This window comes from Anabrus simplex, chromosome 5 (assembly GCF_040414725.1).
Source record: "Anabrus simplex isolate iqAnaSimp1 chromosome 5, ASM4041472v1, whole genome shotgun sequence".
In the NCBI taxonomy this organism is placed as follows: Eukaryota; Metazoa; Arthropoda; class Insecta; order Orthoptera; family Tettigoniidae; genus Anabrus; species Anabrus simplex.
This window is the reverse complement of record NC_090269.1, coordinates 320,977,395-321,004,433: the sequence shown is the minus strand read 5'-3', so window position 1 is coordinate 321,004,433 and position 27,039 is coordinate 320,977,395. Positions and strand designations below refer to the sequence as shown.

Here is a 27,039-nt window from a genome sequence, read left to right as displayed (position 1 = left end):
ATCAATTCTATAATGTAGTAGGTACGGTACATTTTATGTGCAATCGGATAGGAAAAAAATGTAAATAATGTGTGCATGTCCACTCCTTGGTCCCCTCTTCTGATACAGGGTAAGGAAATGAGGTGAGAAAAAATTCGATAGCATGTTTTTATGGCCAGATGACTTCCAGATGCCAGTCTTAGTTGAGAAGCTAATGAATATGAAATGAATGACAGTAAATGAAATTGTGTGAGGAAGTGGAAGGAATCGGCTGTGACCTATGAATATGAATATGAATAGGAAACCACAGAAAACCTTTCTCAGGACAGTGGACGATGGGGCTCGAACCCACGCGTCGGCTACTCCGCTCGGTTAAATTTGGATATACTCTCCTAGAAACAATAAAGGAGTTGGAGATACGCATTTCTGCTCAATATCAGCTTACTATGATCAACAACCTTTATAATATTAAATGTTCAATATACAGTCAACTCTCGATTAAACGCGATAATGTAGGGTTAAGGCTCCCCGGATAAGTAAAATCACGGTTAACCCGCAAGAAGTTAAAAAGAGAACAGGCGCACTGAAAGTACAGTTAAAATGATAATAAATTATACTACTGTATTGTTTTGTATAACTTACCCAAGACGCTGCAGCAAAAGTAGCACTTAGCAAAATTAATAACTGGAAAAATAAACAGCACTTTTCGTTGAAAATAATAAGGCAAAGAAAAATATTCATTCTACTTAATTTTACTGTTTCTGCCATGGTTTTCTGCTTTTGTACCGAGAAACACTTTTTCTTTATTTTGCTTCTCAAGTTTCTCAAAACAAGTCTTTCGGTGACGAGAGCATCTTCCTGGCAATATTATCCCGACCATTTGTAATTCTGTTTTACTGTAACTCCTAACACTCGTGCATTTTTAGTGTTTTTGATATCGCAGTTAAACCGCAACGCTGTTGGTCCGATTACAGTAAATCGATAGTTGAGTGTAGTAATATGTCCAATAGTCAACGTTTTATGAATTATTATGAACATACTTTTGGTCACAATTTTTAATTATTTTATTGGTACTGTATGTCATTCACGGCCGCATAATTTGACAGCGCAGATTTATACATTTCTTTACATTCTACACTGTCTTAACATGTTCGGAAAACGCGCGGGACCGAACCCCGCCGTCGGCTGTCCTGAGAATGGTTTTCTGTGGTTTCCCATTTTCACTCACAGGATAATGACGGGACACTTCCTATTAATAGGCTACAGTCCGATTCTTTGCACCTCGTAGCCATTAATAAGTCATTTCATCACTGTTAGCTCCGCAAGAGAGATTGGCGTCAGGAAGGCATCAGGCCGTAAAAACACCCCATATACATTCATCTCAGCTCTTACCCGACCCTGTATCGAGAAACGGGACAAAGGTAGACATACATACATTAACACTTTCTTGAAATATATTTAGTAAATTTGACCTAGCTCTTATTAAAACATATTTTCAGAGTCACTGCGATTTCTTCAAAGTAAGAGACGGACTGCGTTTAAAATCTTTGGCAATTTCCCTGTAATTGTATGGAAGTAAATTTATTTGTTCAGTTTTCGAAATGAGCATATCAGACAACGGATGGGAGTTGCACCATTACCCTCAGAGGGTGTGTACATGTCATGAGAAGAGACAATCGGGCAATTACAGTACAACCCAAAAGGAAATTGACCACGCGGCCGTCCCAAGAAACAGTGGCTCGATCGTCCGAAGGAAGACATGAAGATCGTGTGTGTCAGACCTAACGATGACCTTAACAGCACCAAATTGTAAATGGCGTGCAAGTCGCAGTTCGCGAACAAATCTCTTAGAAGGATAATTCGATTTTTCGAACCTTGCGCCTTAATATATGCAACCGTACACGCACTGCAGTCAAAAGGAGAGTGCAAATCTTCGCGGTGCGTTGCTACGCGCTTGTTGAGTAGCTACGTGTTCGGCTCAAACTCCCCACAGTAATCATTGTAATGAATAATAAACACTGTTGCTTGCGAGAGAATCCAAACATTTCTCTTGGTCGCATTATTTTATTATCATATCATTCACGGCCCCATAAATTTGTCAAAGCAGATTTATTCAACTGTCGAAACTAACAGCATTGATGTATTCAGAATTTTTTTTCATTTTCAAATAACAAGAATTAATATTTGAATGATTATCTCAACAACATTGTGAACAACCCATATTTATTTATTTATTTATATCGTGTCAGAAGCATACATCAGTTTTAAATTAAATATGAGGAGGGCTGCATCAAACCAGTCTATGGACTGAGGAAAGAACATTAACAACCCACATGATATACATAGAACAAAAAACCATATATACTCTAATGTGCGTAAAAATAAAAACTCATTCACTTTTCTCTCCCTATGGATAACGAAACATCGGCCTCGGAGGTTACGCCAACGAATATTGTACGATGATTTTAATGACATTTTTCTCTGAACTGTATTACATTTGGAAAATGCATTTTTCATAACCTTGATTTTGACGCTTTCTTGCATCTATTTCGGACATTTTTAAGGACTTCAGTTCTTTTTTTCAGGGTTTTGTCTGACTTGACATGAAATGCATGTAATGTGTGTATCACAGAAAATAAGTAGGAATAAATTCTGGAACACATCTTGGAATATTTGTTTGGTAATCAACTTACTAAAGTAGTTTTGACTAACTTGAAGAATAATTCTTCACCATAGAAGAATGTCCTTACCAGTACCAAATGGTGAATGGCGTGCAAGTCGCACTTCACGGGAAAAACTCTAGGGAGAATGATACGATTTTTCGAAACTTGCGCCTTAATATATGCAACCGTACACGCACTCTTAGCCTAGAAGGTTATTATAATATAAAGTAATTACAGTAATTGGATTTTGAAGTTATACTGAAATGAAATGGCGTATGGCTTTTGGTGCCAGGAGTATCCGAGGACAAGTTCGGCTCGCCAGGTGCAGGTCTTTGGATTTGACTCCCGTAGGCGACGTGCGCGTCGTGATGAGGATGAAATGATGATGAAGACGACACATACACCCAGTCCCAGTGCCAGCGAAATTAACCAATTAAGGTTAAAATTCCCGACCCTGCTGGGAATCGAACCCGAGACCCCTGTGACCAAAGGCCAGCACGCTAACCATTTAACCATGGAGCCAGATGAGTTATACTGATATCTATAAATAGAAATTATACTTCTTGTTACGGAGATTTCCGTGGTAGTTAGAGGTGAAAGAAGGTGCGGGGGTGAACAGGTCTCAGGCTACGAAATTAAAGTTAATTTAAAATTTAACAAGTGATATATATTCTTTGTAAAATCAAGAAATAACAAGCATGGCAGGTACAGAGTAGCAAAGCCACTATTCGAGAATGTACAATTACAGAGTTACAGGATGGGCTCCGAGAGCCAAACCCACAATACATGAACAATTAGCCCAATCTTACGATATACAGAAATTCAACAAAGGGGCAGAAGACCACAATCATGCCCAGGAGCACTTGCTCCTAATTACACCGTAAAGCCTCCTCGAGGCATACAACACTCAATTTTCGAGAAAGAGCCACTCGCTCTCAACTTTAAGCCTATCAAAGGCCACACCAAACTCCACCTTCAAGTTGTCCTCTAAGGACATAGACACAGGGGTAAAATACCCAACCTACTGAGGCCTATTAAGTGAGAAAAAGGTTAATTACATGACCTCTAAAATAACCATTTGAGAGGAGGCGATCTGCACTCCTAATACACTTGTTTAAAAACCTAATCTGGCACTAGGCCGCTAATGCAAGGGCTAATCCCATACTAAAGAGGTGACTTAAGAAAGAAACAATTTACATTACTGTTACGGAAGAATCGGTTGAGAAAAATAAGTTCACCTCAGAACAATATGAGTGGGAGCTCGAGAGGGTTAAGCACTCTCTATCCCAATATGTAGTTTAAAAGATAGAATAAATACAAAGTGTCTTTACATTTTAGGGAAAGTTACATGGTGGAAACACTTCGGACCCGCCCCGAGAGTTAAACTGCTGAGCTAGCAAGAAAAGAAGTTATTAAACGGCCATTACCTTGTTGTTGAACTGCTGCCCGAAGAAAGAGGCGCCTCCCGCCCCCTGCTACGTACTTTACACACCAAAAGCTGTTACTGGAGTCGCCCGGAGACCCGAAAATCAGCAGTTTATATACTCTCGCGGAAGGTTCGAGGCGTTTTTGGAATGAGAACACCCGCCCACAAAAACTTTATTGGCTAGGGTTAAGCAAGATATTCAAGTTGGGGAAGACACATCAGATTGGTCAGAAATTAATTAAAGAAATTCGGGATTGGCTAAATACAAAACAAGGGGAAAGAAAGGGGTATACAGCCAACTTAAACAATAACAGAAAGAAATTTAACAAGAAACAAACTTTTGAAATAAAAATTTCTCCAAAAAACAGTTCTTTCACTTCGCACTAGGGTGCACCATTGTAGTTTTTCAGTAGTGTCCTCTAGAAGAGAAAGTTCACACTTCTTACTACAGGTAAAACAAAACTACATCAAAAATGACCCAGTTCAAAAACTCCAAAATTTCCAAGTAGTGACATCTTCTGAGAAACTTGAAAATTAATCCAGTAGATAAAGTTCAGACTTCCTCCAGCAGAGGAGATTCAACTGGCGCAAATTTTAAATTAGCGGTGTGGAGATGTACCGCCCGGTACACTTCTGAAAGAACCCTTTTATTGCACCAAATCGACTGAAAAATGATGCTTACAGGTGTTCAAAGAATTGTCTCTGTATCACAGTAAATATAGAATACATAACGTAATAAACATTTCTAAAGAATGCATATTATAAACTGCATGCGTAATTTATTTTATTTAGCTAGAAAATATATTATTAAATGTAAAAGAACATTGAAGAGAAACTCCGAGACCGATGACCACGATGCTTGGCTCCTTGAATCAACAGTCTTATTTCAGATACGAAGAGGATACGATACTATATCTAAGCTCCTTCCTGTATCACACAAATGATTTCGTGATAATAAAACATGTCACGCCCGTCGTACCTGGTGATATTACTAGGTAAGTAACCGGCAATAATAATGAATCGATTATGTAAAAATGTTCTACCAAATTTTCGGTTGTTAACCTAGAAGGTTATATAACAAGAAGGAATTCAAATACATCAATATAAAGTAAAAAATAGGTATTATTTGTTTTTATTTATTTATTTACTGTCGATATAATACCTAATATATTAATAGAGGAAACCAAGCAGATACGAGCCAAAACTGTCGAAACGTCCCCAAATCCTCAAGAAGGAGAGAGAGAGAGAGAGAGAGAGAGAGATTATGGTGATAGTTTGATAACAACATTATTGATTTTACGTTCCACCAGCTAAATTTACGGTTCTTTTAGAGGCGAGGTGCTGTAATTTTGCCCCTCTTACGTGGGTGCTATGGCTATTATTATTATTATTGTTATTATTATTATTATTATTATTATTATTATTATTATTATTATTATTATTATTATTATTACATATCCTCCTAATATCAGCTAATTGGACAGTAATGTTTTGTTTGTTTTTATTTGTTTTTTAGTTAGTTAGTTAGTTAGTTAGTTAGTTAGTTAGTTAGTTAGTTAGTTAGTTAGTTAGTTAGTTATGCCATGATCCCAAAGGTTAGTTTTATCTTCATATAGCAGGACGAAAAATTATGCTACTATGGGAAAAGCACAAAACTGGATGGTCGCTCCAAAATGAGGCGTACTAGGTGAGATGTGGAGTGAAGCAAAGTTGCAATTGCTTCCTCGCCTGGCAGCAAGTACCATTGCAGTAAGGACTGATTCTCTTTGTAGCACTTCATCCAACGCACAGACGTACTAGACTTGCTCCGTATGTCATTACTCAGCACCGCCTATAACTCATCGGCTTAACGGAGCGAATTGACCGTGCGATTAGGGCCGTGTAGCTGTGAGCTTACATTCGGGAGATGGAGGGTTCGAGCCGCATGAAAACTTTCGATGTGTTAGTGCGGCGTTAAACAAGTAGAAAAGCAAAAAAAACAAGAAACACTCTACAGCTTCCACACTGTCACAGTCGTAAATGAAACAGACTACCGTAGAAGCTCTGTTCTATACTGGCCTGTGCCAAGAGATAAATGCAAACATACTGTATCGGAGAAGAAATAGCAACAGGCGGATAGTGACCTCTCATACCTTCAAAATGTGTTCAGTTCGTGAAATGTTTGCTGCAGTACTCGCCGAGTACCAGTTTAAATGGAAGAAAAGTTGCATAACGTGGTCGTTAATCGAATTGTGAACGGTCATTGTCTTCAGGTGTTGGTACTCTCGATCCACAATCTAAATCATATTGCCTACAACACACAAATGCTTATTTTCTATACCTTTTTGGCCCGTATCTTGTAAGATTTTATGTCAGTAAGAAGCTGCAATCATAATCTGTGGGAACCATCACCGGGCATTTTTGTCAACTTTCTAGCACTACCACCCTTACTTCTCTCTTTATGTGAGTATATACTGTAGCCGTCCCTTATATTTTCTTGTAGTAGCGGGTGAAAGAAGTCGAAAATATGTACCACACCGTAAATAGCTGTTGTTAGATCCAAGATATGGGATACTAATTGCACCGTACCTCTGTAATAGAAAAAAATATGTATCATATCAAAGTTAAGTCAATCATTTACTCCACACATCCAGGAATTATCCTAGGTTCGAATGTTGACCTTTTTCCTCATACAGTCGGATGCTACTTGTCTGATAACTTTGATTTTTACTTCACTCATGTTCAGAGTTATGTAATATTACTGAGGGATGTTTACTGGTGTAGTAGTTATTAAGTATTCCTTTTTATTTTTCACACTTCTATTTTGTTCTCATGTTGTATTTCAATTTCTTTTTTCATTCAGTACTTGTGAATTGTATCTAGTTTAAGCTGCCTCTAATGGAGTCATATTCTGTGGTATAAATAAATAAATAAATAAATAAATAAATAAATAAATAAATAAATAAATAAATAAATAAATAAATAAATAAATAAATAAATAAATAAATAAATACGCCCCTCAGAATTCATGCTATGTAAGCCCCATTCTAATCTCTGAGACACTATCTTAGTTGCTGTTTCCAAACTCCTGATAGAATTTATCTTCCAGTTCCGATGACGTTATGTTTCATATGCCTTACGAAGTTATTCATTCCCCAACTCTTCCCTTATCTCTCTATGTGATTCTCTTGCGGTCGCAACGCCTGATCGTCTACTATGGGACTGATGAACTCCTCACTTCAGACAGTGATGAGTGATGGGAAGGGTAGAACGTGACCCCACGTGACCGGACACTTTCTTAACGGCGCCAGTTTTGGCTGTCCTTCCTTGGGACAGTTGGTGTTGGGCAACTGCAGCTCACTTCCGTTCAAGAGGGGTACTTGGCTCAAGCACAGCGACCACGCCCTGCTCTGAATGCCAACTAGAGTAAGAGGAAATGATAAATGAACTAACGGCTGAGGTAATGTTGCAAGTCCACTGGTCAGCTGGGCAATACCGGTATGTTCGATCAGATTAGAACGTTATAGCGAACTAAACTGCACTTGTTATGGACTTCGTCCACTTGATAGTGATTATGTTTGTTCCAAGTATTTCCGTGGTCCAGAGAGAGAAAGAAGCGTGAAAGGTGAATGGTTAGACAAAGCATGAACCAAAGCTTAAATGTTGACAACAATATATATTTGAAATTTGTTATTTTCTTTCCCTTCTTCTCCTTTTTTATAAAAACAAAAATTAGACGAAAGGGAAACCTTGGCAATAAACACAAGGGAGCTTACGAGCTCAAAAAAGTGGGGAGAAGTACTCTCATCTCGAATAAGTCAGTTAGAGAATTCAGACCAGTAGATCTTATAAATTTACAAGTTAAAAAATAGGCTACCCTTTATATAATCGAGAGAAAATAGAGTAAATACAGTTTAGAGAAAGAAACCGTAGCTTCTGAAACAGAGTGACATAGGATGGGTCTCGAACCCAGAAGCGTAGTTTAAAATAAACGCTCTTTATGGAGCCAGGAGATTACATTAACATATAGTGTTAAACCACTTAAGAACTTAAGCAAGTATTACACCTACTCCCCTGATATAATGGGGAAGGTACATTCGAAGAAATGATCGAAAGATCCAGAAAATTTGCAGAAGCTGAAGCCCATACTACACGACCATAAACAGGAGGAAAACGTTTACGGTTAACGAGAAAAAGCCGAGAATAAAATTCGATTAATGGAGGCTGGAAAACACTCAATCACTCCAAACTTAAAGACTAAAGAAACATCTAACATGACATAAGGCCCGATGACGCAAAGGATAAGCCATACAACTTTGCGACAAAGGAAAATAAAATTAAAGACCTAAAGAAAGAATGGTGAATTTAGAAAGCGGGAGAACTTAGTCACCCGAATACAAAATAGAAGATGGGAAACGAGGGTATACACTCGTGGTCCTCACATTTTACAATATCCCCATTAGGGTTTATTACATTTAAGTCCTAAGACTGCTTAGGACAACCTAGAGTTTACGTTTAGGACAAAAGAGAAAGCCCTATATTAAAATTAAAATGCAGGTCGACCAAACCGTTACATTGTAACTGGGAACGCTGGAATCTTCCCTTTCTTCACACGTTCAGTATATAATGTTTATATAGTTGGATGAAAATTCTGCCTTTACCTCGTGATGCCATCTTCTCAGACCAGTCCCCAACCCAGCATCTCCAGAGAGAGACCCCAGTCACGTAGAAGACTCAAAGATACAATAATGCCGAAAACCTCTTAATTAAAAAACTCACAGCTTTTATAAGGGGCTGTCAGATAGTTCTAGAACAATGGCATCACGTATTTTATTGGTAGAATTGAATTTAATTAGACAAATTTTGATAGGTGGATAAACCTTGTAACTAGGATGATAACTCCAAAATAACAATTAAACAGTTGAAGAGTGATTAGGGTACCAAAATTCCAAACACAAACATTCTGGATAATTAGTTACAGTCCCCAACACAAAGTAGAACTAGAAACTTGCTGTTAGGGAAATCTGGTATCCATAGGTAGAACTTCTAGGATATAGCATGTTTGATTTGTCTTTGGCAGATTACACTACAGCCACCAGGGAATAGCGGGGATTCAAACTCAAAATCAGCTTAAAAATTGTCACAGTATTATTTTCAGAGTTAGAAAAGAGTCGTTAGTGAATTAATCATGGGTGTGCACTGACTGAGGCGAGAGTATCCATTTACCAATACATGCAGTTAAATGCTACTAGTACAGGCCGATGGTTAAGATGTTAGGCCGCTTTAAACAACAACAACAACAACAACAACAACAACAACAGCAACAACAAAAACAACAACAACGTTCTTCATCATCATCGTCATCTAATAGTAAAAAATACTAAGGACATTCGAATTTAAAAAATTTACAGAAATTATTAAAAAATATAATTTACGTATATATCCCATAAATCCTTCTTGGATGTATCTTTAATAATGAAATAAGCTTAGACTTTGAGCTATTTCCGTAAGTTATGAAATCTAGGATATCTCCCCCTGACATACTGCATATCCTTTCTATATTAGCTACACGCATTTTCTTTATTTTACCATCCTTAGATTTCATTCCGTAAGTTTTTCTAATAATATTACGTAGTTTTGCTGTTCTCCCTACTTTTTCCATTATCTATCTGATAGCCTAACAATATTGTAAAATTCAAGTTAATATTTTTCAATTTTACCTACCTCTTTCTATATATCACTTTCTCTAATTTTTCTTCACAGTTTGTAAAAAATGCATCGAATTTCCTTGTCTTGTAGTTTTATTCGTATGTACATCCATCATCCAACAAAATATTAGTGTATTAGTGTGCACCTTGCGATGATGCGACGTTCGTACCTCGGCTCACACTTCCCTGAACACGTCCACATCTATTGCAAGACAATGATTGGATGTGCACTCTGTTCCTAGGAATTCTCTTCCGATCCTAATCCTGGACTAACTACAGGTAAAGCACACTGCACTAACAGAAACTATTTATATATCTTAAAAGAGTGCTTTAATTGACGTCGCAGGCTGAGATCAAACATAATTAGGAGATCAGTCATTTGGAACTCAGATTAACGGTCAGTTGGAACTATTCTGAGTATAGCTTCCCCGTCAGCTTTTCGTTCTCCCACGCGCACACACAAATCTTGATATCTGTACCACTCCTCCACTTCGAATGTCAAATATTATTATTTTGTTTTAAAAATTGCTGCGTTTAAACATAAAGACGGCATGTACTTCGTCTCGAGTCTTGATTCAACATTTCATTTAGACTGGCTTCTCTACAAACACTCTTTTGTAACTGAAGAGCTATACTATATTGAAGGAGTTCACTATAGTGGAAATGTACAAGCCATACCTTGTACATTATTTCATTTATACTTGTTATTTTAAAAATACCTGTATTTTTCTTCTATGTTTACCCTCACACTGTTTCTGTCAGTAAGTTTAAGGGAGTGGTATGTGTAATTACGCTAGTAAATACGGCAGTTACGACTTCAAATGAACTCCGAAAGAGTACCCATGTTTGGTCTCCCCGAAATTGAACTTGGTCGGTTGATTTACGTTGGAATGATAGTGTATATGTTAGGGTAGGTACAGGACACAACGGAAATGAATAAACCTCTCTCTCATGCAGTGAGTGCAACACGGTGAAATTCTCAGTACGGGCCGATGACCTTCGATGTTAGGCCCCTTTAAACAATAAGCATCATCATCATCATCAATTCTCAGTACTAAACATAACAACTATTATTGCGCTAATTATGAACACTTACGCTATCACTGCTGTGGATCAGCGGTTCATGTCCCATCCCATTACAATATTGCGCGGAAATAAACTGTTATTAATAAGCGCTTTCACTTAAGGAGACAGTCGACTGTTCTTCCTTTTATTATTTTATTTTTATCGCCGTGTTGTGGACAATTATCCGCCTGTTCCTTACCTTCTAAACAGATTGAGCTGCACCACAAGAGACTTCATTTTCCTTATCTTTGTAGCCCACAAAATACTTACCTCTTCAGGGAAGTATTTGTTTCGGGCCGCTAAAACAGTTCGGATGTAGCGTACACAATAGCTTATGTGAGTAATTAAAACTTTCTCCCGGATGGAATCAGTTTCAATTTCATCACGCCATGTAACTCCAACTTATAAAGCTTAGACTTTTCTTCGACGATCTGGCATGCTAACATTGGTCACGTGTTCTTGACTGGCAAATCATTTGGTTTACTTCAGTGTTTATCTGCCTACCGGCAAATATGTTCTTGCGTCTGCTTTCCCATCCACAGCTAATACCGGCGATGGTATCTTTATTTTTTCCTTCCTTTCTGTATGCCTATAGGTATTAAGTGCTATGTCTGAGATACATAACAAGTTATCCTTTACCTGGATTAGGATTACCATTTTGCAGAACCTCCAACCTCTGTCATGGTTCAGCTGAAGCAGTTCTTGTGTTTGAACGACGTGAATGTATTCCTAAAATTTAAATTACTATTATTATACACATACTTTTCTTTTATAGCAATTTAACGTCTAACTTATCCAAGGTTTTTGCTTTATTTGAACTTGAGAGTGACGGCTTCTTTACTTGAGTAATTACTGTGCAGCTCTTTACCCAATACTGCTTGTAGTAATTGCATTTATATTATAATATTAAAACTAATGTTAAACGTATTTTCTTCTATTTCAGTCTACGGGAAGCACCATGAGAAGAACCAGACTATACCTGCCATGGAGTCTTCTGGCCGGTGAGTTTCTTTACAATACGTAGGGCCTATAAGTATCCAAGATAATAAATGCTTTTGATTTACGTCATATCTTAATATACGCTTTCTTTGACACCTCATCGGTATTACCATGCAGTAAATAAGCATTTTCAAAGTTTTGTTAGCTTTGGAACACAAACAATTGCACAGAAATAGGATCTCTGTAAGTTTACGAGGCCTTATAATGTCTTTATAGTTTTGAGATTATCAACATGTTCCTTCCTTTTGCAACAATGCATTATTTCTTGATTTTGATATAGTTAAACGATACTACTCTGAGGAGTTTTTTTACAAGCTGTTTTACGTCGCACCGACACAGATAGGTCTTATGGCGACGATGGGATAGGAAAGGAGCTAGGAGTGGGTAGGAAGTGGCCGTAGCTTTAATTAAGGCACAGCCCAGGCATTAGCCTGGTGTGAAAATGGGAAACCACGGAAAACTATCTTCAGGGCTGCCGACAGTGGGTTTCGAACCCACTATCTCTCGGATGCAAGCTCACAGCTTTGTGCCCCTAAACGTATGGCCAACTCGCCCGGAACTCTGAGGATTATACTATAATATGTTGATGAAAGTGTGTGATCTTACCAAGGATCACCAACTAACATCCCTTACCAGCACCTTCCTTCAAAGAGAAGATTCCAAGTCTCGCTACAGAATAAGAGGAGTAGATGGCGAACTCAGAAGAACGGTCTACCCCAAGGCAGCGTGCTAGCTCCAGCGCTGTACAACATCTACAGAAATGATCAGCCAGTTCCAGCAATCATCAGGCTCTTCATCCATGCCGATGCAGTAGCTGCTCAGAGATCATCCTTTGAAGAAGCAGAAGAAAAGCTGACTTCAGCGATGGATGAACTCTCCAAGTACTATGATGCTAACCATCTGAAGCCGAACTCTAGTAAAACACAAGTGTGTGCGTTTCATCTACGAAACAAGGAAGCGCGGTGTCAGCTGAACATTACATGGCAAGGGGAACGACTAAAGCATTGCCCAACACCAGTTTATGTAGGTGTCACACTAGACCGCGACCTAACATACAGGCAGCAATGTCTGAACATGAAGCAGAAGGTCAGTGCTCACAATGGCTGGTCAGCAGCACCTGGGGAGCCAGCTCGCATATCCTGAGGACTTATGAACTTGCGCTGTGTGTATCAGTCGCTGAGTAGTGAGGAATGCTTCAGCACATGTTAAGCAGGTTGATACTGTGGTCAATAATACTGCAAGGATAATCTCGGGATGCTTAAACCCAACGCCAGTGCAGAAACTGTGCCTGATTGTTGGAATAGCCCCACCCAACCTCCGGAGGGCCATTGCTGCAGAAGCCGAGAGAACAAAGCAGGAGAATGACCATCAACATCCACTCCATGGTCACCAAACTGCAAGGTCTCGCCTCAGATCCCGCAAGAGCTTCCTTGCTAGGACTCTGCCGCTGGAGGGAACACCAGAGACAACTCATCTTAACAGTTGAAGAAGCTCACTGCCCACTGACAGGTCGCGAAAAGAAGAACTAGCTCCAGGCGCCGACCTGTATGGAGGTCCCTCAACCGCTTAAGAGTGAGAGTCCCTCCATGGAAGACCAACCTGAAGAAATGGGGGATCCTTCCAGCAAACGCAGACACCTTGTGTGAATGTGGTGCTGAACACAACTCATCTGTCCCCTGATGTACAACTCATGTACATCACAACAGGCTTTTAGAGGAAACAAATGCTGAGCGGTCACGGAAATGAATGAATGAATGATATACAGTGGAACCTCGATATCTAGAATCACATCGGGAGATAACTTTTATTTCTAGATATCGAAATTTCGAGACATAGAGAATACAGTTTTTGAGCATGTATAGCACATAATTGAATCATATGTATCTACTGGTTGATGCATTAAAGAGTAGGCTACTTTTTTTTTTAAAAAAAGAGATTTGTTCGTAGCGTCGACCTCTACAGGTCTATTGCCACTACTTTCGCCACATGAGAGGAACCTGCGTGTAAGTAGAACTGCGGAAGTGTAGTGTGTTGAAGTGGGGTAAATAACGTTAAGGACGACACAAACACGCAGTCCCCAGGGCAGAGATATTAACCATTTACGATTTAAAAACTCTGACCCGGCCAGGAATCGAACCCGGGGCCCCCGGGTGACATGCGGACGCGTTCCCTCCTACACCGCGGGACCGAACTTAACAGTACTTACTTTTTTTTCGCTAGGGGCTTCACGTCGCACCGACACAGATAGGTCTTATGGCGACGATGGGATAGGAAAGGCCTAGGAGTTGGAAGGAAGCGGCCGTGGCCTTAATTAAGGTACAGCCCCAGCATTTGCCTGGTGTGAAAATGGGAAACCACGGAAAACCATTTTCAGGGCTGCCGATAGTGGGATTCGAACCTACTATCTCCCGGATGCAAGCTCACAGCCGCGCGCCTCTACGCGCACGGCCAACTCGCCCGGTACTTACTATTTTACGACATCACTTTATATAGCACTTAGCATAATATTTTCAAAAGACAGTATACAGTACATAGATTAGTGAAACAAGAAACATACCTCCCTTAACACCTTGGGAAAAAGATCCGTTAGTCTCTTCTCTTTGTTACGGTTAAGCTTTCCTCCCTTCACGTTGGAACTTCTCGTCGATACCACGTAGCCGAAATTCGTAAATGGAGCTTATAATCCGCGACTTCGGGGGCTGCTTTTGTAGGTGACCGGTATTAATTCACACCCGAGAAACAGCGAGGCTTCGCCGATATTACGATCTCTAAAAGTTTTAGTTTTACGGTTCCCGTCATATTAGCTCCCAGCATCACTCTAAACCTTTCTTTACTTATTAACTGTTCCTCACAAACCACAAATGCCGTATCGTACAGTTAACGTTGCACAAAATTCGAGTTACACAGTACAGCATTTTTTGCTTCATGGGAGGAAACGTTTGCTTCGAAAAATCGAGAAATTGATGTAATCGAAGTTCGAGATATCGAGGTTCGACTGTACATTGTAAAGACTTAATTGTCACTAAAACCGAGCTCGATAGCTGCAGTAGCTTAAGTGCGGCCAGAATCCAGTAATCGGCAGATAGTGGGTTCGAGCCCCACTGTCGGCAGACCTGAGGATGGTTTTCCGTGGTTTCCCATTTTCACACCAGGCGAATGCCGGGGCTGTACCTTAATTAAGGCCACGGCCGCTTCCTTCCACTTCCTAGGCCTTTCCTATCCCATCATCGCCGTAAGACATATCTGTGTCGGTGTGACGTAAAGAAAAAAAAAGCAAATAGCAAAAGAAAAACAATTGTCACTAAACTCAATAACACTCATTTTCAACATAAAAGACAACTACAAATTAAAATTTGTTTCTCCTGTGTATACACAGGATGTCCTTGAAAAAGGTTCCAATATTTACAGAGGAGGCAGCACGCAACAAACGAAGGTAAAAAGGTCCTACGAACATTCGTTGCAAACTCATCTTCGGAGTTATGGTCCGCTATCACTACCATCAATGAACACCAAGTCTTTGATCTACTCTTCAGAACATGTGCTCAAAGTGGCCGCCATCCATTGCAATTCAGCCTTCCACTCTGTACAAATTACAGTAGGCCTACTGCAGTGTCACAACGAAGCTCGCGCCATTTAATCACTGCCGTACAGCTGACGAAACCAACCTACCTGACTTGGAACTAGCCCTAGTACCCGTTTTTCACAAATATTATGAAAGGAGATACCAAATTTTCAAAATTAAGTTTTAAGAAACCTTCGCATTAAATTTTGTTAAAAATAAAAGTCGACAATTTTCAAATTATGAGCAAGAGACCATTTCCTAGGTTATGTACAATACCCGTCAGGGATGGCTCCATTATTTTTACTATCATAATACCAATAACCCGGCAGATACAATCTACGTGTCGATACAATTACCGGCCGTACGCAAATGATACTGGAACAGAAAGTACAAAAGTCATCGCTTAAGAATGGAGACCTCATATGTGCAATATTTCATAAATAATGTTGCAATATTTCATAAATATTATTTCATTGTTTCGTTATGGCCATACAGAACCTCCGGATCGTTCTGTAGAGACAAGGGAAAAATGTATTCAAGAGAATTGGTTAAAATGAACCAATACCGCCATTTCGTACCTCGTATAGGCTATAACACTCGTCTAGATATCCCTCCTAAGTGCAAAATGAAAATCATAAAGGGACACAATTATTTTCGTACTAACTTCGTCAATCATCATCATCATCATCATCATCATCATCATCTGTTTACCCTCCAGGTTCGGCTTTTCCCTCGGACTCAGCGAGGGATCCCACCTATACCGCCTCAAGTGTAGTGTCCTGGAGCTTCAGACTCTTGGTCGGGGATACAACTGGGGAGTATGACCAGTACCTCGCCCAGGCGGCCTCACCTGCTATGGTGAACAGGGGCCTTACAGGGGGGTGGGAAGATTGGAAGGGATAGGCAAGGATGAGGGAAGGAAGCGGCCGTGGCCTTAAGTTAGGTACCATCCCGGCATTCGCCTGGAGGTGAAGTGCGAAACCACGGAAAACCACTTCGAGGATGGGTGAGGTGGGAATCGAACCCACCTCTACTCATTTGACCTCCCGAGGCTGAGTGGACCCCGTTCCAGCCCTCGTACCACTTTTCAAATTTCGTGGCAGAGCCGGGAATCGAACCCGGACCTCCGGGGGTGGCAGCTAATCACGCTAACCACTACACCACAGAGGCGGCTACTTAGTCAATCAATATATATATAATTTATAAGTGACTAGCAAATGTACCCGTGCTTCGCTACGGTATTCTACATTGTATTCGAATATCGAAGTAAATACTGTACATTCAGTAAATAAGATTGTTTTAAAATTGCATGTCTCTTAGCGTTATCCGAGAAACAGCATGGGGAGGTCCCTATACGTTGTTTCCAATGTAAAGTATTTGTTACCTGTTTGTGATGGTAACGGCAGGCTCACTTGCCTTCTGCCATTCACAATCGTGTTGGGAAGTTTACATTATGATTGCAGGCCCCCTTGCCTACAGCGCGGTCACAGTCGATATGGGGAGTTTTCGTTACAATGGCAGCCCAACTTTCCTACATCCAGGCAGATAACAGTGAGGAGTTTCTATTATAATGGCAGGCAACTACCTTACTATCAGTCGAAATTGATTTGGTCGTTATCATTATAATGTCAGGCCCCTTTTCCTACTGCCAGCCAGCTTACTGCCAGTCATACCAAGCTGGTGAGTTTCCATCAAAATAGCAGGCCACTATGCCTAATACCAGTCACATTTTAGATGGGTACATTTGTTTATAATGGCGGGCACCCTGGCCTACAGCCAAACACAATCGGGTGGGGGAGTTTTAAACAAAACTGCATGCTCCCTTGCCTTCTGCAAGTCAAATCGAGAAGTGAACTATTCATTACAATGGTAGGCCTTCCTTACTAATGCCAGTTACACAGGTCGAGTTGGAGAAGGACGCCATTCCTACTGCCAGTCGAAGTCGGTGTGGGGAGTACTGATTACAATAGCAGATCGCTACAAATGTACATCAGTGAATATATATATATCGACATACGAAAGTATATGCGTGTTTACAATATTGCAGACCTTCATTTACAGATTAACTGCTGCTAAACTTACGTCATATCGACAAAGGATTGTACCATAAGACGCTGGATTTAGTGGCCTAAATGGCTTGTCTTATGATATCTCATCTATTCTTGGGTCAGATTGAGTTAGAAACGTTGAACAGGGTAAAGGTTTTGTAAGATTGCCTCACATTGCATTACTTTTCGGATAATTATGTGACAGTCACATATGGCTACTGGGTGAGCCAATTTTCGTGAAGAGTTTGATGATTCTATATTTCCTATAAGTGATTGAAAGTATGAATTGTGCATGTGAAAAGTCCAAATTTACTTAACATCGATTAATAGAGAAAAATCAAACGTAAAAGGGATACAGATACGACAAAAAGTCATAAGACGAAATTGAACGGAAATTGTGCAATCCGTTATGTGATATGACTTCCCGAAGGTCTGCGCCATAATTAAAATTGCCTCCGTATTTTGATATTCTTCGGGGATAAAAAGTGAAAAATTTAAAGATCTTGGGAGTTTTCCGTCCGTTACAGGCTAAAACGTATAATTTTGTCAAATTTCAATTTTCTTTTTCCTCTGGCAGATTATGCCGCAATCTGGATTTTGGTCGAGGAGGGTAAAAATGAGGACTTTCAGGAAACTAAACCCAAAAAAATGTAGATGGTCATTATTACCCCTTAGACGGGTAGCTGTGCGAAAATTTCGCCAAAATAGTCAATGCAGAGGCACACAGTCGTTACGATTTTATTTATATAGATAGATAAGGAATCTGCTCCACGTACAACACCTTTTGGGCTATGTCCGCTGGACTTAACCTTCAAAACTGACCATTCATGATATCTCCCTTATTAATCCTCCTGACGAAAAAATGCACATGAAAAAAAAAAATAGAAATGGAAATCCATCACGTTTGGTCGATTTGCAGTCAGGTTGGTCTTGTACTGTATATCTTGTGGAAGAGTAAAATCACCATTTCGTTTCCCTATAAACCACCAGTCCATTCCGGGAGTATGAAATGTTATTGACCTTTAAAACCTACCTTTGGACAGGTGGATGCTAAATATAAAGTTTGGTTCGAATATCTTCAGTAGTTTTCAAGTTGTAAGAAATACGCTTTACACGCACCAGCTGTTGGGTTAAGTCCGATGGGACTTGTACCGAAAAAACGGTCCGTTAATGATATCTCCCTTATTAATCCTCGTATAACGGTCCGTTAATGATAGCTCCCTTATTAATCCTCGTATCGAAACGATGTACATGAGAAAAAAGGTTTAGAAATTAATTTCCATTAAGACAGGTAGAGTCCCATTAAGTTTGATGTGTATATTTTGTGGGAGTGCAAAATCACGGTTTCGGTTTCGTATAAACCCCCAGTCAGTTCAAGGATTTAGCAACAATATTTGCCCTAAAACCTACCCAAGGACAGGTGGATTCTAAATATGAAGTTTGGTGGAAATATATCCAGTAGATTCTAGCACTCGCGTACATACGGAGTAATTAAGGAAGAAAATAATACAGTTAAGAATGTTGAAATAGAAAATGGATTATAACTGAGGACAGCCGGATAACGACAGATATGTAAATGCCAAGTGAATGTATAGGAAAATCAAATGCCCCTCAATAAATTATGCTGGTGTGAGTTATGGATATAATAAAGCGATAAGAGAGGAGAAATTTAGGCGCAGTGATTCTTACGTAAACAGATAAGAAGGTGACTAATGGTGTTGTTACTTAATCTATTCGAGGGCGGTTGTAACCTCCAACGATATTCCACCAATATCCCGCCTCTCTTGCCTTCTACTCAAGGAACAACCACGAATTCATGCTTTTAAATTCGTGGCAATACGTTACTTCCCTGCTGCCAAGCAGTCAGACACGTTGCCATGGTAACCTGTAGGTTCGTTGTCGGTCTGTCGGTCACTCAATGCAGAGCATGATACCAGCAGAAAATAGTAAATTTCTCCGTCATGTGAAGAGTAAGGTAAATTATGAACATAACAAAAGTTGTTTATAATGAAAAGACGTTTCACGTACGGTCCACGGAGTTTACAGAAAATCAATAGTATAAGAGAAAATGGAGGAAAACCGTTCTTATTCTCCTATAAACCCCCCGTCTATTCAAAGATTTTAAAATGATATGCATATCAAAACCTTTCCCGGGATGAGTATACTCTAAATATGAAGTTTGGTAGAGATCTATCCAGCCATTTCGACGCGATGGTGGAACAGACAAACAGACAAACAGACTAGCAGACACGAAAAATAAAAACCACCGATTCGGTCTTGAGTTGACCTAAAACGGTTAAATATCTGAAAAATTGGCAAAACAGAATAAATTACAGACAGCGGACCCCCCTACAACTTTATTTATATAGATTTTGTTTTCCATATTCAACCATAGGTCAGTCTTTCCGCTCTTCAGTAAAATCAGGTTTTTGTTATATATGACGTCTCCATCCTTAAGCGATGAGTATAATACAGACATGGTAGAAAAGAATTGAAGCTCTGGCCTTTAAGACTTTTATATGACATGCAATGGTTCTTTAGTCAAATAAAATTATCATTCTCGTTATTTACAGACAAATAAAAAGATAGTTATAGAGATAGGATTGAATTACTGTCCATAAAATAACGACTCTGGAATGTAATAGTTTAAAGAATGAGCTTTAATTGCATCACTCGGACGAATGTACCCCAGGGCTTTACTTCTTCAATTTCTATTTAAGTATTAACTTTTTAGAGTTCAATTCGTGCGACATAAGTGATGAACTGCTAGTGAATTTCGTTGAAAGTAAACGTAAATAATCAAGGAAGGATATAATAATAATTTCGTGTGGCTATTTCTAGCCGAGTGAAGCCCTTGTAAGGCACATCCTTCGATGTGTAAGTAACTGCGTGTTATTGTAGTGGAGGATAGTGTTATGTGTGGTGAGTGAGCTGCAGAGTTGTTGGAGACAGCACAAACACCCAGCCCCCGAGCCATTGGAATTAACCAATGAAGGTTAAAATCCCCACCCGGCTAGGAATCGAACCTGAGACTCTCTGAACCGAAGGCTAATACGCTGACCATTGAGCCAAGGAGCAGGACAAGGAAGGATATAACGCCTGGCAATGTTTAACTAAACTGTTCTTCTTCCTAGTAAGCCGAACCCTTTAAGATTGGGGCGAACCTACAAGCATCTGAACAGCTTAGGAGGACCTTGAGTCACCTGGTGTCTTTATCTGATTGGCACTACGTGAGGTGCCACCATCTTCGTAATGGATGCCACTTGCTTCGATTGCTAACTGGACCATCTGCTAACAGCAGATTACAGAAGAAAGGAAAGTACCGAACAAGTTGGCTACGTGGTGTGGGTCACGTCACTGTGAGCTTCCATTCGGGAGATGGTAGGTTCGAACCCCACTGGCATAGCCCTGAAGATGGTTTTCCGTGGTCTACCATTTTCACACCAGGCAAATGGTACCTTAGTTAGGAGAAGTCCGCGTAATTTACACCAGCGTGTAATTTGGACCGACAATATTTTTGGTATTTGCAAATTTGGTCACCTCCGGTCTGAGGCAAGGTCATCAAGACAGCCAAGGGTAGCTTTCTTCCTGAAAGTTGTTTCTTTAATCGAAGAGGGAAGAGGAAAACTATCTTAATATTCACATTCCTTGTAAGCTTGTACTGTGACAAGAGAGTGTTCTGTGAAGTGTTTATTTCAGCCAAGAGGGTGTTTAGCTTTTACAGGTACTGATGAAATATCTAAGTAAGTTTTAACACAGTTTTATTCATACATTTTTAAGTACTTTTCACATTATTTCGTTTTTGGTGAAATCTTTCCATGTTATGTAATTTAGACTGCCTGAAAGTGTGTAATTTGGATCGTTGAAAGAATTGTAATAATTACGTTTCTTCGTAGTTGTACTGGTGATTCTAAAATAACTTGTTTTATAATTTGTGGGCAGTCCTGCGGTGTAGGGGTAGCGTGCCTGCCTCTTACTCGGACGCTCCGGATTCGATTCTCGGCCAAGTTAGCAATTTGTACCTGGATCTGAGCGCTTTTCGACGTCTACTCAGCCAACGTGATTACAATTGAGGAACTATCTGACGGTGAGATTGTGGCCCCAGTCTAGAATGCCAAGAATTACGGCCGAGAGGATTTGTCGTGCTGACCACACGACACCTCATAATCTGCAGGCCTTCGAGCTGAGCAGTGGTCGAGAAACTGTTCACTAATGACGCAAGAAAATAAATCAAAAACTGTTTGCATTATATGCGACAAGTATTATGAAGATTGGATTTTGTGCAATAGTTGCAAACATTGGGCTCATGAAAACTGCCCTAAAATTCAGGATGAATTGTTTTATCACTGTCCTACATGCCAAAAGTTACGACAATTCATGGTGTGGTATTTTATTGCTTAGTATTTCATAATCTATATATTAAAAGAGTTTACTAAAAATGGTTTTGGCAAATCCATCCGTGGGCTGAGTGGCTCAGACGGTTGAGGCGCTGGCCTTCTGACCCCAACTTGGCAGGTTCGATCCTGGCTCAGTCTGGTGGTATTTGAAGGTGCTCAAATACGTCGGCCTCGTTGCGGTAGATTTACTGGCACGTAAAGGAACTCCTGCGGGACTAAATTCCGGCACCTCGGCGTCTCCGAAAACCTTAAGAGTAGTTAGTGGGACGTAAAGCAAATAACATTATTATTATTATTATTATTATTATTATTATTATTATTATTATTATTATTATTATTATTATTATTATTATAAATCCATCCGTCCTTTCTACTGGACCGATTTGCTTCATTTTTGTGTTATTCTCTCAGGAATTACCTGCCAGTGAATCATGAGACACTAATAGGTCTCTAAGTTCTGCTAACTTTGAGTAATCATAAAATCAAATAATTAAATGATAACTCCAATAATTGCACTCGAAGGCTTACCCTAACCCGCAATACATTCTGTACTTAGCAGGTTGCTAAGCGACCAACACTTCCATTAATATTCTGATATCTGTGATTTTCGTCCTTAGTAATGTCACTCTATGCAGCCATGTTTGATTACTACCTGTTAAGCCAGAGAGTATACACATCCTCTGATCACGGAAGCATTTTATTCCCTGCTAGATTACTCCTTGATTCTCTAATCTTTCCCAGCTTCCGAATATATTCATCAGATGGCAGAGCGTTCCTAATAACTCATACGCTATTAACAGAAAAAAAGTCTACGTACAAACAGACCCCATCATGGCAAACGTCTTAGATTTTATCTGGGAACACCTACCGAAGGATAAGCAAGGTACACTAGAAAGAGTGAAGGCCGGGAAAAAAATGTTCTCTGTCTGGCAAAAACGCTCCCTTGAGACTAACCTACGAGCTCACAAGACAACCGTTCTAAACAGAAGAACTGCGATTAAAAATAGCATTGCCTTCTACGACACAATACTAAGCTTTATATCAAGAACTGCAGGATTAAAAAAGCGAATATATGGATAGATTTTTACCAAACAGATGGCATGATGACGTCAGAATGGATGAACTCTGACCACGAACTGCGGCATACCATAACTTATTAAATTTTCATAAAACCATTGAAAAGGGTGGTCAAAACAATATGACTACGACGGGCATATCAAGGCGAATACTCATTGGCTGAACGGTCAGCGTACTGGCCTTCGGTTCAGAGGGTCCCGGGTTCGATTCCCGGCCGGGACGGGGATTTTAACCTTAACTGGTTATTTCCTACAGCACGGGGGCTGGGTGTATATGTTGTCTTCATCATCATTTCATCCTCATCACGACGTGCAGGTCGCCTACGGGCGTCAAATAGAAAGACCTGCACCTGACGAGCCGAACCCGTCCTGGGATATCCCGGCACTAAAAGCCATTTCATTTCAATTTCATCAAGGCGAATTATCTGACGTGTTTATAACGAATGCTGCGGAGAAGCGCGGTCCTGTAGTAAATACATTAAATAACTTGTGTTTTTAATAGTCCAAATTACACGATCACCTGGTCCAAGTTACACGCTATCGGTCGAAATTGCACGATAACAAATTTTAGAATAAATGTCAGTCTACTTTTAAACAAATCCTAAAATTAACATTACATTTATTTTCACCAAATAATTTGATACATTGTACTAATAAAATTGGAGACATTTTCATTACGGCCATTAGAGTTATGGACGTTTAAAAATTATGTGGCCCAAATTATACGGACTTCTCCTGAGGCCACGGTCGCTTCCTTCCCAAACCTATCCCATCGTGGCCTTAAGACCTGCCTGTGTCGGTGCGACGGAAAACAAACAGAACAAGAGTCATCACTATTTGCAGAGCCATTCATTCAATGGCCCTTAAACGAAACATGAAATTCACTTATTCAATTTGGGATGTTGAAGGATATATTCCTGGAATATCTGCTAGTGTAATCATCTGATGGGTAGGAGGGATTGAAGTGCGTCGGCAAACAGAAGCAGGTATCTGGAATCCGATCGGTCTTACACGACATTTAGTGAGACTTCGTGGAATAATGGCAATAAATTGGTCATAAAACAACTGAACAAAGCTCCATTGTCCATTTATTCACTTTCACTGAGCACTTACAAAGCTCGGTTTACTCGAGTGAAGAAGAAAAACATCCGGTAACAACATTTGTACTCTTCACGTCTCAGTTCACTGATCGCAGAGCTACCCGCTCTCATGTTTTAGGATAAAGAAACGAAACATTATTTTTTGCTGTATTTTTGCATTATTTTCTTTCCAAGTTTCTTGTATTCTTTGTCACTAAGAAGTAAAATACCAATGACGTTTACTTCAAATTTAAATTCTGGGACGATTCGTAGGGTTCTTGCACGTCAGAGGTTGCTAACTGAGGTTTCGTCCAGCTCATAAAAGGACAAAATAACCTGCATTGGCTCACTGAATGGCGCAGATTGTGAACTCTGGATTTCTCAGTCCGTGTTGGTGGGGCTCCACCTAAGCGCAATCGCTGGTATTTGAAGGTGCTCAAATTTGACAGCCTTGTATCGGTATATTTACCAGCATATAAGAGAAGTCCTGTGGCACAAACTTTCTGGGTCCTTAGAGTCCCCCAACAAACCGAACAAGTAGCTAGTGGCACGTAAAACTATTATTATTGTTATCATTATTATTATTGTTATTAAAGCTTCATTAATATTTCTTTCGTTAATGATATATAGGTTTATGTGGTTGGCATACTTCCGATCTAACTCTAAGTCGTATAAATACTTGGCACTAAAAGGTTTTTAATTTATTTCAACTCACAAAAGATAATTCCTATGAGACTACAGGAATTACATAATTTTAACCATAATAATGGGAAACAATTACAATAACCGACGGAAGTCCGACAGTATTCCGACATCTCAAGGATCCCGCTCTAAAACTAGCGATAAGTTTGTTGTTTTGATCACACTTCATCACTAGATCAAACAAGTATGTACTTTTACGTCACTTTTGATATCGTGGTATTATGAAGACAATTGATTTTAATGTAGAAGGAATCTAGATTTTCAGTAAAATTCTAAAATCCTTCCAGAGTATAATTCCTCTTTGGGATAAATAGTTGTAAGCCTAAAAAGTAACCTTAAATTCGCAATTATTGACAATCCCTTAAACATCTCATTACCTCAAATCAAAAATACAGACCATTCCTCTGCCATTCGTTTCAATTTATCGAAATCCTCCGGTTCCATAGTCTCTCTCTATAAGAAGAATAGTACTTCGAAATCATTAATTCTACCGTATAATATGAATTTTTCGCGTTTAATGAATATTTTGGTCACACTTTCTCGCGTTCCATTAGATAAATTCTACTCAATTAAACATATTTCATCACCTCAAAGATGCAAAGTACCGATCTCGATAGCTGCAGTCGCTTAAGTGCGGCCAGTATCCAGTAATCGGGAGATAGTGGGTTCGAACCCCACTGTTGGCAACCCTGAAGATGATTTTCCGTAGTTTCCCATTTTCATACCAGACAAATGCTGGGGCTGTACCTTAATTAAGGCCACGGCCGCTTCCTTCCATTCCTAGCCCTTTCCTGTTCCATCGTCGCATTAAAAACCTATCTGTGTCGTTGCGACGTAAAGCAACTTGCAAAAATGAAAAGCAGAGTGACATGGTCCACAAGTGTAATCATAGTATACTGTACACAATATTCGGTAGAGTGAACATCATAATTTTATACAGAAACATAACATAGAAAATCAAGTCTGCAAAAACATTAATTTCAGAGTAGTTTCTGTGTGTCGTAGAAGAAAAATTGGAGATCCATATAGGGGTTGGTATATCTATTATAAACATCTCCTGTTCACCTCTTGGTGAAAAGATGGTAATAATAATAATTCTGGTCTTTCCCAATTATTTGTGATCGACACTACATGTGGATTAGATCCAGTTATTTACGGCCAAACCTCCTTCCTGACAAAGACGCTACGCGAAAGATGTATTTTCCTAGTCTCCGAGCGATATATAAGAAGACACGATTGAAATACCTACACCTGACGAGGAATGGAACCCAGGACCCTCTGAACTAAAATCCCCTGCGATTTCCATTCATATGAGGATCCGGACGAGCCAAAGAAGAAGAAAAATATTTAGGGCTTATGTCGTGTGAAAAAGACTAAGTGGAGGGAAACTTTACATTTCACCAAGACTTTGTTCTCCTTCCTCAAGAGTGAGCCACAACAGACCACTACCGTTCTGATAAAAATCATCTCTATTATTCTGAGCCGTGATGAAAATAATAATAATAACAATAGTAGTATGTTATATAATATTCGGGTATGATCTTCGAGTGATGCCTAATTCGAGAAGATTGTCTTGAATACAGGTTTTTAAATGTTCGACAGTGTACTCTCAAGGATCTCTCGGACATTAGCACATTTAAAAGTCGTCCGACTGCACTGCAATTCGAAGCAAGCAAGCAAGCAAACTTTCAGTTTTACTTGTCTGTTAATATAGCAACCTAATGTAGTTTGGGTCGGAAGAGAGGAGTTGTTGAACATTGAGTCCGAATAGGAAAGATGAAAGTAGGGAGCCTGGAATAAGCAGGCCTAAGTCGGAACAGAACTAGACTCATTTATAGGCCACGTGGTTGCCATTCCCAAGGTCATAAACTGCTAGACCCAGGAGAAGAGTTTTTTCGACATAGAGAATAGTTACTAAAAACTAGTCAAGTAAAACGGAAATTTTCTACAAATGTTATTGAGTGTTGGGAAATTTCATCTGTGCATGTTTAAGGTCTGCACACACCAACGCGGAATGCGGGAAGCGGGAGCGAAACCTACAATCCCGCGGTCGCTGCGAAGTTCGTCTTTCTGCACACACCAACGCGGGAAGCGGGAGCGGGAGTGAAACTTAGTCGCTGCGAAGTTCGTTCAATACATTACGTCCTTCATGGCTATCTGTTTGAGGAAGTTCGTGATGGTTTCCTCACGTTCTGTTGTTTCCAAGAGTGAATGTAGCAGGTGGTGCCGATACTTTCTTTTTAAACATTCTAAAACGGCCTGATTCATAGGTTGTATTAAACTTGTTACGTTAGGGGGAAAGAATAAAGCACGAATTCCATCACCTCACATACGAGTTCATGTTCATCTGGATGTG

At 39.7% G+C, this 27,039-nt stretch overlaps 1 protein-coding gene across 1 annotated transcript in view; it reads left to right on the top strand.

The window, feature by feature from the left end:
• The window catches only part of LOC136874516 (cell surface glycoprotein 1), a 307,568-nt gene that overhangs the window by 94,194 nt on the left and 186,335 nt on the right, over positions 1–27,039 (top strand). Inside the window, exon 2 of the mRNA XM_067148151.2 lies at positions 11,764–11,821. Coding sequence (XP_067004252.2) covers positions 11,779–11,821 — 43 coding nt within the window. The 5' untranslated portion in view covers positions 11,764–11,778. The remainder of the gene's footprint in view (positions 1–11,763; positions 11,822–27,039) is intronic.